The sequence below is a fragment of the Podarcis melisellensis genome (assembly GCF_964234715.1).
Source record: "Podarcis melisellensis genome assembly, chromosome: 18".
In the NCBI taxonomy this organism is placed as follows: Eukaryota; Metazoa; Chordata; class Lepidosauria; order Squamata; family Lacertidae; genus Podarcis; species Podarcis melisellensis.
The window spans coordinates 3,457,125-3,473,413 of NC_138536.1; the positions used below are offsets into that span (position 1 = coordinate 3,457,125).

At 47.6% G+C, this 16,289-nt stretch overlaps 1 protein-coding gene across 1 annotated transcript in view; it reads right to left on the reverse strand.

The window, feature by feature from the left end:
- The window catches only part of LOC309360830 (calcium/calmodulin-dependent protein kinase type IV-like), a 43,882-nt gene that overhangs the window by 26,239 nt on the left and 1,354 nt on the right, over nt 1–16,289 (reverse strand). The window contains exons 3-4 of the mRNA XM_081895750.1: nt 6,077–6,155; nt 4,661–4,723 (exon numbers count right to left, since the gene is read on the reverse strand). Coding sequence (XP_081751876.1) covers nt 4,661–4,723; nt 6,077–6,155 — 142 coding nt within the window. The remainder of the gene's footprint in view (nt 1–4,660; nt 4,724–6,076; nt 6,156–16,289) is intronic.

Below are 16,289 nucleotides of genomic sequence, written 5' to 3' on the forward strand. Positions count from 1 at the left end.
CAGCGGCCTTCGGCCCCTGCTAAAAACCTGTTCAGTAAGGCAAGCCTAAGCAGATATGGAAAGCTGGCAGTTTTTAATATGTACTGTATTGACCCGAATATACTGTGTCCAGTTCTGGGCACCACAGTTCAAGAAGGACACTGACAAACTGGAAGGTGTCCAGAGGAGGGCAACCAAAATGGTCAAAGGCCTGGAAACGATGCCTTATGAGGAACGGCTAAGGGAGCTGGGCATGTTTAGCCTGGAGAAGAGGAGGTGAAGGGGTGATATGATAGCCATGTTCAAATATATCAAAGGATGTCACATAGAGGAGGGAGAAAGGTTGTTTTCTGCTGCTCCGGAGAAGCGGACACGGAGCAATGGATCCAAACGACAAGAAAGAAGATTCCACCTCAACATTAGGAAGAACTTCCTGACAGTAAGAGCTGTTCGACAGTGGAATTTGCTGCCCAGGAGTGTGGTGGAGTCTCCTTCTTTGGAGGTCTTGAAGCAGAGGCTTGACAACCATATGTCAGGAGTGCTCTGATGGTGTTTCCTGCTTGGCAGGGGGTTGGACTCAATGGCCCTTGTGGTCTCTTCCAACTCTATGATTCTATAAGCCGTACCCGAATATAAGCCACACCTTTAAAATTGATGGGGTGGAGGGGAAATACCCGAATAAAAGCCCCTCCATTCCTCGCTCCCTCGCTTCCCGGCCTTGGGGGAGAGGACGGGGGACTATGCAGGGGGCGGCCGTTGCTTTGCTGCGATCCTTGCGCTGTTTGCCCTGTGCTCCTGGCTGCATGCCATAAGGTCGCGAACATAAGCCGCACTTCAATTGCCCCTCGCCCGCTGCTGAGCTGGGTCCCAGCAGGAGGAAAGAATGGATTCTGCTAGACCCCTTCAAAGCCCTGCTCTTCGGCAGGGTTTTTTAAGGGGGGTGCTTAGTCCTGGCAACCTCCCCTCATCGCTCATCGACCCCCAAAGCGCTCGTTTTTAGCAGGACAAAGCGCCAGGCGGCGCCATTCCTCTCCACAAAAAACCCGGAAGTCAAAAAAGTGAGGCTTATATTCAGGTCAATACGGTAATTTTATTTTATAGTGTGCACAGTTCAATCGATTGATTTACGGTAACTGTTGGTTTTATTTATATTTCTATAGCACTCAGTGCTGTGGTTTCTAAGTGGTGTCAAACAGCATTTGGGCTGCTGTGTACAATTCTTGCTGCCTTGCCTCAAAAAAAATACAGTCAAACCTCGGTTGTCGGACGTAATCCTTTCCGGAAACCCGTTTGGCTTCTGAAAAATGTTCGACAACCGAGGCTCAGCTTCCAATTGGTTGCAGGAGCTTTCTGCACTCAAGCGGAAGTCACATCAGACATTTGGCTTCTGAAAAACATTTGAAAATTGGAGCGTTTACTTTGGGGTTTTCCCTGACAGTACTGTACCAAACTACCGAAGGCTTTTCACCAAAGCCAGACTAAATGTCTTTCCCTCTGCAGTGTTGGAAGGCAGGTTGAGAGGAGTTCCCTACCATGACAGACTTTGCTCGTGTGCTCAAGACATCGATTCCATAAAGCATATTTTGTTGCATTGTGCAAAATATGAGCAGGCCAGGGCTGAACTGATATTACCCTTGCTGGTATATTTCCCGGGGAAATCAGAGGCTCACTATGTCAGGTTCCTACTGGAAGACCGGACAAATGCTAGAACGTTAGCAGTGGCAAAGTTTTTATCGGTGCTTGCAAGAACAAATGAGCCCTATATTCTAAACAAAATGCTTAATTAACCTGGAGGTAGGCTGTATGAATTGTGTATTGATTTGTAATGATTTGTTGGGTCTCTGGACCGTAATAAAGATTGATGATTACTTTGGGACTTTGGGGTTTTCAATATTCGGAAGCTGAAACGTTCCAAAACGGAGGCGTTCGGGATCTGAGGTTTTGACTGTATTGTAGAGTTGGAAAAGGTTCCATCAAGAAGAATTTAGGGTGGTGTGGCCTGTTCCCCCGTACAGGGCTGAAGGGGTGCAAAACTGAGAAGATCAATGATTGAGAAGATCCATTGGGGGTTGCCAAGTTCTGGCCTTGCACGGGCGCCGCGTTATGAAAGATTAGTCCGCCCCTGGGTGGAGCAAGTCCATTGTCAGAAAAGTGTGCAGCATTTGGAACTTTCAAGTTTAGAGAAGAGGCGAGTGACGTGATAGAAGTTTATAGAATTTTTTGGACATGGAGGAAGCTGGCGGAGAAAACTTCCCCTCTTCCATAACTCTAGAAGACGTGGACATTCAATGAAAGGCAGATAAAAGAGAAGTCATTTTTCACGCTGCACTTAGTTAAACTATGGGAACTCGCAGCCACAGAGGCCTGATGACCACCAGCTAGGATGGTTTAAAAAGAGGATTAGACAAAGTCATGGTGAAGACGGTAATTGGGGACTACTAGCCTCATTGCCTTTGTGCTGCCTAAGTGTTTGAGGCAGCAACACTTCAGAATCTCTCGTAGCCGAGTAAGATCGTCTTCCATAAACACGGTCTTAACAGTGAGTCCGTAAGTGACTGTGGAGGCCAATTCTGGACCCACACGTCCTTCCACAGTGGGGACATAGGTTTCTGGGTGGGAGTTGATCCCGGTGAGTGTTTGCCAAGCATGCCTTCCTCTTAGCACGTTTCTCCCTCTCGTCCTGAGTTCGAGTGTCTTCAAAGCCCAGGACACCTTTGGGAAAGGCTGTTCTCCAATTGGAGCTCTCGCAGGCCAGTGTTTCCCAGTTGTCGGTGTTTATACTACATTTTTATAGATTACAGATTTTTTTTTAGCTTCCATTTGCTGGAAACCACAGGAGCAGAGAGGGCTGCTATACTTGGCTCCTTCTTGCTGGCCTCCCATGGGCATCTAGCTGGCCTCTTTCACTCACTCTCAGATCCTCAAACCTGCACCTCCAGAACTGTTGACAGCTTCCCCCCTTCAAGGAATTAACTTCTCTTTTACAGAGCAACATCCAATTCCTAGAAGGATACGATCTCGCAAGTCGGCAGACTTCCATGATGTGCCACGGAAGCCCAATATATAGGGATGTTATTCGAATCGTCACGCTTTGCAGCTTAAAGGCAACCTATTAGGGATTATAAGGAGAGTGTCCTGGGGGATTATCCCACATCCGGCAGCTGAAAGGTTCTGTGGATATTGATGCTGATAGGGCCCAGGTGCCCCCGTGGGATGCCTAGCAGATTTTAGAGTCAGTCCTTGTGTACGCAATTTACCAGCCAGTCACGAAGGACTCTGACCCTCTGGTTGCAAGGAGCCCAAAATCACAACCTTTCAAAAGACAGCATTAAGCAAGCTGGAAGCGCTGTCTGAAATTGAGTTTCGGTTGCTTCGCTCTACGTTGGGCTACCTTTGGAAGTGACCCGGAAACTGCAACTAATCCAGAATGCGGCAGCTAGACTGGGGACAGGGAGCAGCTGCCGAGACCATATAACACCGCTCCTGAAAGACCTACATTGGCTCCCAGTATATTTCTGGGCACAATTCAAAGTGTTGGTGCTGACCTTGAATGGACTCGGCCAGTATACCTGAAGGAGCGTCTCCACCCCCATCGCTCAGCCCATTTCACTGAGGTCCATTTCCGAGGACCTTCTGGCGGTTCCCTCCCTGCGAGAAGTGAGGTTACAGGGAACCAGGCAGAGGGCCTTCTCAGTGGTGGCGCCTGCCCTGTGGAATGCCCTCCTGTCAGATGTCAAGGAAATAAACAACTATCTGACTTTTAGAAGGCAGCCCTGCTTAGGGAAATTTTTAATGTTTGATGTTTTCTCGTGTTTGTAATATTCTGTTGGGAGCCGCCCAGAGTGGCTGGGGAAACCCAGCCAGATGGGCAGGGTATAAATAAGTTGTTGTTGTTGTTGTGCCGCAGCCCTCCATCTTGCCAGGTTCAGAAAAGGGCATGGTGAGGCTCTCCTATTGGAAAAAGGCTTTTAAGGCTTCATCTCGATCGCTCATCCTCTGATGGGGCATCTCTAGTGGTCCACTTGGAGAAAAGCAATGACAAACCTAGACAGCATCTTAAAAAGCAGAGACATCACCTTGCCAACAAAGGTCCGTATAGTCAAAGCTCTGGTTTTCCCAGTAGTGATGAATGGAAGTGAGAGCTGGACCATAAAGAAGGCTGATCGCCGAAGAATTGATGCTTTTGAATTCTGGTGCTGGAGGAGACACTTGAGAGTCCCATGGACTGCAAGAAGATCAAACCTCTCCATTCTGAAGGAAATCAGCCCTGAGTGCTCACTGGAAGGACAGATCATGAAGCTGAGGCTCCAAGACTTTGGCCACCTCATGAGAAGAGAAGACTCACTGGAAAAGACCCTGATGTTGGGAAAGATGGAGGGCACCAGGAGAAGGGGACGATGGAGGACGAGATGGTGGGACAGTGTTCTTGAAGCTACCAGCATGAGTTTGACCAAACCGCGGGAGGCAGTGGAAGACAGGAGGACCTGGCGTGCTCTGGTCCAGGGGGTCACGAAGAGTCGGACACGACTAAACAACTAAACAACAACAACAGGGTTCAAGCCTTTGGTGTGGCAGGCCCCTGACCTGTGGAACTCTCTCCCACCCCCCAGGTCATTCACTCTCTGACACACCCGTTCTATCCCAAACATCGTGCTCTTTTCGCCAACTCCCCTTAACTTACAATATTCGGATGCGACAGCCTCAGCAACACACCGATTTCGGTCCTGACGATTTTCTTGTCGATCTGAAAACGAAGAATAGAGTGCAACTCAAGGACCCCCCTTGGGACGCAGGTGGCGCTGTGGGTTAAAGCCTCAGCGCCTAGGACTTGCCGATCGAAAGGTCGGCGGTTCGAATCCCTGTGGCGGGGTGCGCTCCCGCTGCTCGGTCCCAGCGCCTGCCAACCTAGCAGTTCGAAAGCACCTCCGGGTGCAAGTAGATAAATAGGAACCGCTTACCAGCGGGAAGGTAAACGGCGTTTCCGTGTGCGGCTCTGGCTCGCCAGAGCAGCGATGTCACGCTGGCCACGTGACCCGGAAGAGTCGCCGGGCAGCGCTGGCCCCTGGCCTCTTAAGTGAGATGGGCGCACAACCGCAGAGTCTGTCAAGACTGGCCCGTACGGGCAGGGGTACCTTTACCTTTACCTTACAAGGACCCCCCCACCATTTTCCCGTTGTTTTTGCCAACTTGGAAATCCCTGCTGATGGTCAGCAGGGATACAGGGAGCAACTATAGATGAATTCTGGCCAAACCTGATGATCACTCCCTTCTCTTAGACTCTGTTTGTCCCACTCTGACCTAGAGGTGGAGTGGGGAATCCCTGCAAAGAACAAGCAGCCTCATCTAATCGTTCCTCATTTGGAGTGTCATGGGAAACCCCCCCCCCCAATCATTCAGTTTGTACAAACTTCACACACTTCACGCACACTCACTCTCACACACTATGCTTCTGTTATAAATTCATAGAAAATCAACCACACATCGGATCTGCACCGTTCCACTTTTATTTTATTCCATGAAGGAAGGACTACAAAATGGGGAAGGTTTGATACAGGCCAGCCATAATCCCTTGAGCATCCCAGCGCATACACAGGAGCCCTGGCCAGTTGCTATGCCAACCCTGATGGTCCCAGACAGAAGACCATCAAGATCACAAAGAACTTGCGTATGGGAGTGGATTCAGCACGGACTGGAACAAAGGACAATGATCAGATCTTCCCTTTGGGGGCAGCAAACTCCCCTCTGTCACCTGGAAAGTACTCATGGGGAGGGGGAAAGGGGGAAACAGCCAGGTGACAGGACACTCAGGTTACCACCACAACCCCTCGCTTCTGTGATGTATGTATGATGTTTCTGGGGGTGGTCTTGATCTACAGGGTGGGAATTTCAAAAGTCTTTATAAGACCTTGCACACCATTTTTCTGGGTCCTTCCTCTCTCCTGCAAGTGAGGGGAGCACCCTGTTGCAACAGTTCAATAAAGGCCAAGCCTACAGGCTGCTGTTTTGCTCCAAGTTATCCTGGTTGGTGTCTTTGTTTTTGTCCAAGGGAGCCCTCGGATTTTTCCGGTAACAGGAGTGAGATGGGATTGGCACTTACCGTTTTCTTCAATATTTTGGCAGCATATTGGACGTTAGTTCCTTTCTCCTCACAACTGTATACCACCGACGTGGCTCCCCTAGAGAAACGGGGAACAGAGAGAGGTGATCACACATTCGCCCCTCCCAGAATATATATACAGAAGGAGTTTTTTCCTATATATATATTTTTAAAGAAAATAAGCAATAGATCCTATTCCCACTGGGAGAAATGACCAACCAGGGAATTGTCAGAAGCCATACCAATGTGTTTATTTATATTCATTTATTTTTGCTATTTCATCTGAGTTTTAAGTATCTGAGAAAGAAGCTTAGCGTGTAAATGACATCTTAATTGTCTTTCTGGTACCAATCACAGGTCTTTCAATGCTACTCTTTTTAGGCTATTCATGCTGTGGGTTAAACCACAGAGCCTAGGACTTGCCGATCAGAAGGTCGGCAGTTTGAATCCCAATGACGGAGTGAGCTCCCGTTGCTCGGTCCCTGCTCCTGCCCACCTAGCAGTTCGAAAGCACCTCAAAGTGCAAGTAGATAAATAGGTAATGCTCCGACGGGAAGGTAAACAGCATTTCCGTGCGCTGCTCTGGTTCGCCAGAAGCAGCTTAGTCATGCTGGCCACATGACCCGGAAGCTGTACGCCGGCTCCCTCGGCCAATAAAGCGAGATGAGAGCCGCAACCCCAGAGTCGGCCACGACTGGACCTAATGGTCAGGGGTCCCTTTACCTTATTGGGAATCTTATTAATTTTTACCTTATTGGGAAGTATCCTTATAAGTATCCTTGTACCCTGTGTATAAGTATCCTTATACACAGGTATTTTGGTTCTCAAACTTAATCCGTTCCAGAAGTCCGTTCCAAAACCAAAGCGTTCCAAAACCGAGGCACGCTTTCCCATAGAATGCAATACAAAACGGATTAATCCGCTCCAGACTTTTAAAAAACAACCCCTAAAACAGCAATTCGACCTAGATTTTACTATTTAACGAGACCATCGATCCATAAAACGAAAGCAATAATCAACGTACTGCAGTCACACAATCAATTCCTCAATAGCCAGACTGGGTTCCACACAGTCACAAAAACAAAACAAAAAAAGAGCCGCAAAAACAAAAACTCAAAATAAATAGCAAAAACAGACAGACCTCAGCGTAACACTCAAAACGGAAACGTGGCAATCAAAACGGAGCACGTTCGACTTCTGGAAAAAGTTCACAAACCAGAACACTTACTTCCGGGTTTGCAGTGTTTGGGTTCCAAGTTGTTTGAGTACCAAGGCGTTTGAGAACCAAAGTACCACTGTATTTGAAAATGCCCTCTGCCCTCTTCAGAAAGCGACTAAAACACCCCTTTAACCGCCGCAAAAACAAAAACGCAAAATAAATAGCAAAAACAGACAGACCTCAAAATGGAAGCGTGGCACTCAAATCGAAAACATAACACTCAAAACGGAGCACATTCAGCTTCTGAAAAAAGTTCACAAACCGGAACACTTACTTCCGGGTTTGCAGTGTTTGGGTTCCAAGTTATTTGAGAACCAAGGCGTTTGAGAACCAAGGTGCATTTGGTATGTGCATTTGAAGAACTACACCGCCAGATTCAAATTTCGGTCCAGCAAACTTTTTTGGGGTGTGTGTGTGTGGCAGCACTAGGATGGGGAAGTTTGGCCTTTCCTGGGATTTCGGATCCACATATCTGGGTGCAGAAGGGACTTAGACACCAGCCCCCAGTCCTCATGCGTGTTTCTGGCTTGCCTTTGCTAAAACAGTTTTTAATTAAAAACCGCAATGCTAAAGAAGCTCTAAACCTTTAAGCGGCTTTGGAGCCCAAAAGGGACCCCGTCTGGCCCAGGCTTGGGGACTTTACGGCCTCCGTCCCTTCTGAGCAGATTGGCAAATTTGTGTTTACGGGGAGATTACATGCTGATCAGCACAGGCTGACAAGAAATGCTTTGGTGGGGAGCAAAGTAGCTCGTGCGTCGCACAGCCTGGGAGTTGGCTTCCTGAGGTGCAGCCAGGGACACCCGCATACCCTCCAAAATTAATAATAATAATAATAATGATAATGATAATGATAATAATAATTTATTTATACCCTGCCCATCTGGCTGGATTTCTGGGCAGCTCCCAACAGAATTAAAAGCACAATAAAACATCAAACATTAAAAGCTTCCCTAAACAGGGCTGCCTTCAGATGTCTTCTAAACGTCAGATACAGTGGTACCTCGGGTTACATACGCTTCAGGTTACATACGCTTCAGTTTACCGACTCCGCTAACCCAGAAATAGTGCTTTAGGTTACGAACTTTGCTTCAGGATGAGAACAGAAATTGTGCTCTGGCAGCAGCAGGAGGCCCCCGTAGCTTAAGTGGTGCTTCAGGTTAAGAACAGTTTCAGGTTAAGAACGGGCCTCCGGAACGAATTAAGTACTTAACCTGAGGTACCACTGTAGTTGTTTTATTTCCTTGACATCTGATGATTTATGTATGATGATAAATGTTAAAAGTGAAAATGAATCAAAAAATGTTTTAAAAAAGATCATAGCTGAGTAATTATTTATTGAAACTTAAAAGTGAATTTCTGTTTCTGTTCCATTATTTGCTGATGTCTTGAGAGTTAACTTTGATGAGCACTACTGTATCCCAAAGGATTATTGAATATTTCTTTTTTATATATATAAGCCGTTCCATTTCAAAGTTAAGACCTTTTTGTATTGGACATTGGCTCAGGATTTCAGTGTTTAATCTAGGGAAGGGTTTGTACCAACACCTGACCAATGAGGAATTTGTCAGCAAATGGCAGAAAACCATGGCTAAAAAAGCCACCTCTATTGGTCTGTCTCCCCCCCAAGTGTATTACCTGGGTTATGAAGGTGCCCAAAATATTTTTAAACAAAGATTACGGGATAATGCACACAGTGACTTGCGAACTCGATCGCACACAGTCTGTAGTCCGCTGGCAGTAGGAGTTGAATATGGGTATGTCTTTAAGTCAACATCTTACATTAAAAACCTGACAGTACCAAACTACCGAAGGGTTTTCACCAAAGCCAGACTAAACATCTTTCCTTCTGCAGTGTTGAGAGGAGTTCCCTACCAGGACAGACTTTGCTCGTGTGCTCAAGACATCGATTCCATAAAAAATATTTTGTTGCATTGTGCAAAATATGAGCAGGCCAGGGCTGAACTGATATTCCCCTTGCTGGTACCTTTCCCGGGAAAATCAGAGGCTCACTATGTCAGGTTCCTATTGGAAGACCGGAGAAATGCTAGAATGTTAGCAGTGGCAAAGTTTTTATCGGTGGTTGCAAGAACAAATGAGCCCTATATTCTAAACAAAATGCTTGTTTATCCTGGAGGAAGGCTTGTCTGAATTGTGTATTGATTTGTAATGATTTGTTATGTCTCTGGACCATAATAAAGATGGATGGATTGATTGATTGATTATTATAAGGCATGTGGTCTTCGTTGCACATTTCGTCGCTGCAAACCGCCTTGCAGCAATAGAGAAAAGGCGCCGTGCAAATTAAAAGTGAAATGGAAATGATAGGAAACAGCCGCTCTTAAGATCCATCAGGATGATGGAAATCGCGGCGTCTCCGGAATCTGCACCAGATATACTTCCTCTCGCTAAGAATAGCCTGGTTTTGGCATCTGTTCCGCCGAACCTCATTATCTGCAGCAGCAGGTGGATGGGAAAGTAAAATTAGCTGTGCTCACTTTGCCCCTTCCCTCCCCAGATCCTTTGCAATTTCATCCTGCCCACATCTCTGTATATTTCCAGCAGCATAAGCAAAACCGACTTTGACGTCAGATGCTGACAAAATGCCTGAAACTCCATCTTTGGTGGAGATGGAGGAACAGGAGCCTTCCTGGTGCTGAGTCAGGCTGTGGTCATTTCCAAAACAAATACAGTGGTACCTTGGTTGTCGAACTTAATAATGATAATGATAATAATAATAATAATAATAATAATAATAATAATATTTTATTTATACTCCGTCCATCTGGCTGAGTTTCCCCAGCCACTCTGGGCGGCTTCCAATCAAGTATTAAAAACAATACAGCGTTAAGTATTAAAAACTTCCCAGAACAGGGCTGCCTTCAGATGTCTTTTAAAGATAGGATAGCTACTTATTTCCTTCACATCTGAAGGGAGGGTGTTCCACAGGGCAGGAGCCACTACCGAGAAGGCCCTCTCCCTGGTTCCCTGTAACCTTACTTCTCGCAATGAGGGAACCACCAGAAGGCCCTTGGAGCTGGACCTCAAGGTCTGGGCTGAACGATGGGGGTGGAGACGCTCCTTCAGGTATACAGGACTGAGGCCGTTTAGGGCTTTCAAGGTCAGCACCAACACTTTGAATTGTGCTCGCAAACGTAGTGGGAGCCGGTGCAGATCTCTCAGAACCGGTGTTATATGGTCCCAGCGGCCACTCCCAGTCCCCAGTCTAGCTGCCGCATTCTGGATTAATTGCAGTTTCTGGGTCACCTTCAAAGGTAGCCCCACGTAGAGCGCATTGCAGTAGTCCAAGCGGGGGATAACTAGATAACTAATCTGTTCCAGGAGGCTGTTTGACTCCCGGAACCGTTTGAAAACCGAGGCGTGGCTTCTGATTGAGCGCAGGAAGCGCCTGCAGCTGATCGGAAGCCACGCCGGACATCTGGCTTCCGCAAAACGTCCGCAAAACACTCCCTTCCAGGCTTGCGGCGTTCAGGAGCCAAGCCGTTTGACAACCAAGGTACCACTGTAAAGCAACAGTACAGTCCTCAGGATTTGGAATAAAGGGCTGATTTCAATAGGAACCTAGGAGAGGAGCTTTTTAAAGTCTGATTTACACCTCCAGTGCTCCTCTGTTGCCCCCTTGCCTTTTAGTGTCCTACGAGGTAACCCACCGCCCTCCAGGGGACAGTGTGGTGTAGTGGTTAAGAAAGGTGGACTCGTAATCTGGGGAACCGGGTCCGCGTCTCCACTCCTCCACATGCAGCTGCTGGGTGACCTTGGGCCAGTCACACTTCTCTGAAGTCTCTCAGCCCCACTCACCTCACAAAGTGTTTGTTATGGGGAAGGAAGGGAAAGGAGATTGCTGGCCGCTTTGTGACTCCTTAAGGTAGTGATAAAGTGGGATATCAAATCTACTTTAGGAATGTCTACTCTAACCATTACACTACACTGTCCGCCCAGACACATTTCCATGCATTACACTGAGATTCACCTGACATGTTCTCCATGCACATGAAAAGTTATAAAGGAGGGTAGAAGAGGAAGAGATAGATAGGTTGAAATTCTTGTAGGATGCGATCCATGAGAGGCAGTCAAGTACTGCATTCCTGGTAACGCTAGAGAAGACATGCGAGGGAGTGTTTGGTCCAGCCAGTTGAAACTTCCTGTTCCTCCTGGCTGGAGCATCCTTCCTTTTGCATGTGATAGAAGATGGCCGTGACCTAACCTGTCCAAGTAACGAAAGGACGAGTCACGCAGCACCCTTCCCTCTTTTTGACTTCCTTCTTCATTTGACCAGCTTTTAGCTAGGACTGCTCTGCTAGCTCTCAGCTAGCAAGAAGCACTGGGATTATTCCCCCATATGGGGTAGATCCACATGTACATATTTGTAACTAACTCTGCCTTCAGGAATCCAACTGTGAACCGATGTGTGTCAACTTCTTTTATTGACTTTGAATAAGATTGTGGCTTCTTTATTCTTTGAAGAGGGATTCAAGGGAACTTACCAGGAATGTACAATTCAATCTGAGACTGTATAAAAGTGAGCGGCTCACACAAGCCTGCAACCAACTATCTGCTGTGCATGTAAAAAGGGGAATGTAACTCTGCTACTACTCTGGGACGCAGGTGGAGCTGTGGGTAAACCACAGAGCCTGGGACTTGCCGATCAGAAGGTCAGCGGTTCGAATCCCTGCGACGGGGAGAGCTCCCGTTGCTCGGTCCCTGTTCCTGCCAACCTAGCAGTTCAAAAGCATGTCAAAGTGCAAGTAGATAAATAGGTACCGCTCCAGCGGGAAGGTAAATGGCGTTTCCATGCACTGCTCTGGTTCGCCAGAAGCGGCTCAGTCATGCTGGCTGCATGACCCGGGAACTGTACGCCGGCTCCCTCGGTCAATATAGCGAGATGAGCGCCGCAACCCCAGAGTCGGCCACGGCTAGACCTAATGGTCAGGGGTCCCTTTACCTTCACCTTTAACTCTGCTACATAAAGGAACTTGTTAGTACAAGTTAGGAAGGATATTGATAAACAATATATCCTCTCCTGCCACCCTGAACATCCCCACAATTCTTTGAAAGCTGAATTTTGCAAGCAGAGTGACCTTGCACATTGTGAAAGGGGGGCTGGAGTCATGACTAGAGAGGAGCGGCATTCTTAAGAAAGGGCTTTTGCAGAATTGCGGATAAACTCTTAAGTGAAAGCATCTGTTCTTTTCTCACTCCCATGAGCCAGATGGAAAATTAACATAGGCTAAGGTGTCTGTTTATTCAATTTTGCTGAGCATGCCTTAAGAGAGAAACCACGGAGGCGGTGGCAAGACTGAAAGAAATGCGATGAAACAGTGAAATGAGTTCTGCATTTTCTCCCTCCCTCCCTGGGAGAGCCAGAGAGAGAGAGAGAGAGAGAGAAAGAGAGAGAGAGAGAGAGAGAGAGAGAGAGAGAGAGAGAGAGAGAGAGACTGACTATGTCCCTAATTAAGGATTTACCCAACGGCTCTGTTACAGCCACCGCACTGATCAGGATTAATATCCCCCAAATATAAGCGTTTTAAAAACACATCTCAATGTGTATTTACTAGAAGAGCATGCCAGGAGCTTCCTAAAGACCCAACACATTTACCCTCACCGCCGTTTGAACGTTCACCAAGTGATTAAACACCACCCAAGGAAACTAAAGGTAAAGGGTAAAGGGACCCCTGACCATTAGGTCCAGTCATGACTGACTCTGGGGTTGCAGCGCTCATCTCGCTTTACTGGCCAAGGGAGCCAGTGTACAGCTTCTGGGTCATGTGGCCAGCAGGACTAAGCCGCTTCTGGCGAACCAGAGCAGCGCACAAAAACGCCGTTTACCTTCCCGCCAGAGCGGTACCTATTGATCTACTTGCACTTGGACGTGCTTTCGAACTGCCAGGTGGGCAGGAGCAGGGACTGAGCAACGGGAGCTCACCCCGTCATTGCGGGGATTCGAACCGTCGACCTTCTGATCGGCAAGTCCTAGGCTCTGTGGTTTAACCCACAGCGCCACCGCCGCTTGAATGTTCACCAAGTGATTAAACACCACCCAAGGAAGCTAAATATCCTGCAAAACATCATCACTATCTGTGTTGTGTAGTGGTTAGATTGTCGGGCTACGACCTGAGAGAGACCAGGGTTCAAATCTCTCTACTCGGCCCTGAATATCCCAGGGTGTGTGGCTTTGGGTGTGGCCAGCCTCTCAGACCCACCTACCTCGCAGGGTTGTGGACAATAATGGCAAGAGGGGGCTTGCTCTTCAGGTTAATGAAAAAAGCGAGCGAGAGTTGTTTTATGATTTGTTAATGTCAGTTCAAAGCAGTCCTTGGCAGCTCGGCCGGGGTGTGAGACATCTGCCCAGGCGTGTTTCTGGCGGCAGGCATGCGCACCCAGAGGTGCAGAATGCAAACCAGTGCTTCTCGACTGCTGAGCGCAATGGGATTGACTCCCATGCAGAGTTTCACAGCTTTCGTTGTGAAAATCAAAGGGGGGCGGTGCAAGGTGGGGTGAGGTCTGAACCCTGAAGGGCAAAAGACGGGATTGTCCGCTAAGCAGATTTAAGCACGTGCTTAGGGGCAGTAGCACAACAGGGGCACGAAAAGGAAAAAGGAATATATAATTTTTTTTGAAAGAATTAGACATTTGCAGACACATGCGGCCCTCCAGACCTTGGTGTCTGGGCCACAAAACTCTCCCAGGCCACACTCCTCACCAACCTCCCACAGAGCTGTTGTTGGTAAGTGTAGACAATACTGAACTAAATGGGGCAATGGTCTGATTCAGTAGATGACACTTTCTTAATTTCCTATTTAAATTCGGAATCACGAAGGCTGGAATCTTACAGTACATCACCTAACAGTATACGGGTGGTAACACCTAACAGACGTGGGTGGCGCTGTGGTCTAAACCACTGAGCCTCTTGGGTTTGCCGATCAGAAGGTCGGCGGTTCGAATCCCCACGACGGGGTGAGCTCCCGTTGCTCTGTCCCAGCTCCTGCCAACCTAGCAGTTTGAAAGCACGCCTGGGCGAGTAGATAAATAGGTACCACCGTGGTGGGAAAGTAAACGGCATTTCCGTGCGCTCTGGTTTACGTCACGGTGTCCCGTTGTGCCAGAAGCGTCTTAGTCCTGCTGGCCACATGACTCAGAAAGCTGTCTGCGGACAAACACCGGGTCCCTTGGCCTGAAAGCGAGATGAGCGCTGCAACCCCAGAGTTGCCTTTGATTGGACTTAACTGTCCAGGGGTCCTTTACCTTTACCTAACAGTAAGGGAACTCCTATGGTTGGGGCAATCTGCTTTGCTGGCAGATTTCCCAAATTCAGTCCCAAAAACATCTCTGGGGGAGGGGGGCTGGAAATATTTCCCCTGCCTGAGACCCCCGGAGAGCCGCTGCCATACCGTGTCAACAATCCTGGCGCCATTATTTGTGTGCCTCCTCCACGTGAGGTCTGGATGTTGGCAACACGAGAGCAGGGCCTTTTCTGCAGTGGCTCTGCCATTTGTAGAATTCTCTCCCCAGAGTGGCATGCCTGGCTCCTTCATTATACATCTTTAGGGAGCAGGCAGGGCCGGATTTAGGTTTGATGAGGCCCTAAGCTACTGAAGGTAATGGGGCCCTTTCTATGTCCAGCTGTCCTTTGACAACAACAAATAGTTGCTGTTTTTTTGTGATGAATATATGGTATATGGTCATTTATGGACCTAATAGGTACCTAAAGCCATTTGCAGATAACAAATAGGAGCTTACCCAACACTGTTGCTGGATGTAGGTTTTATTTTATTGGTTTCCCCCCCTCATATTTCGGAAATGTACATCCAGGTTTTTTTTTCACTTTAAATTTTTTGGGGGGCCGCCAAGAGAGTGGGGCCCTAACCTATAGCTTGCTTAGATTATATGTAAACCTGGCACTGGGAGCTGGCAAAAACATTCCTCTTCGACCAGGTTTTGGGGTGATTAATATTCTGGAAGGGAGGGCTATTGGTTCGCTTTGTTTACGTTCTTGTTTTTATTCTGCATTTTGTGTTTTTATGCTTTGAGATCTCTGGATGAAGGGCGGTATGCAAATTAATAATAATAATAATAATAATAATAATAATAATAATAATAATAATAGGTGGAGCAGTGACTCAGTCTAAAGCACCTGTTAAAACCAGCCTTTTATTCGGAAACATGAGGACTGGAATCTTGTTACTGTTTTAGAGGAAAGACTGCAGCTCAGCGGTAGAACACCTCCTATGCTTGCTGAAGTCCTGGGTTCAATTCTCAGCGGCATTTCCAAGTAAAGTTGGGAAAGGTGGCCTGCCTGAGAGCCTGCAGAGCTGCTGCCCACCCGTGTAGACAGTATGGGGCTAGATGGACCAATAGTCTGATACAGTATAAGGCGTCCTATGTCCCAACATAAAACCAGTCCTGTATTTGAATCCACAAGGCATGGAATCTTACAGGGAGTTTCCAAACAGCGAAGTAACTCACACAGCGTAGTGCTTCAGCACCTGCTTTGGATGCAGTAGGTGCCGGGTGCAATTCCCGGCATCTCCACGTAAGCCGAAATCCCAGAGAGCTGCTGCCAGCCAGTGTAGACTGTACTGAGCTAGATGGACTAGTGATCTCCAGAATAAAATGGCTTCCCACCCCTTTGGTCCCTCCAAAGTGTCATGCATGCCGATGATAATACAGTGGTACCTCGGGTTAAGTACTTAATTCGTCCCGGAGGTCCATTCTTAACCTGAAACTGTTCTTAACCTGAAGCAACACTTTAGCTAATGGGGCCTCCTGCTGCGGCTGCGCCGCCGGAGCACGATTTTTGTTCTCATCCTGAAGCAAAGTTCTTAACCTGAGGTATTATTTCAGGGTTAGCGGAGTCTGTAACCTGAAGCGTATATAACCCGGAGCGTATGTAACCTGAGGTACCACTGTAATATTAATATTAATAAATACATTTATACCTCTCCCATCTGAGAGGCTCCCAGCAGAATATTAAAAACA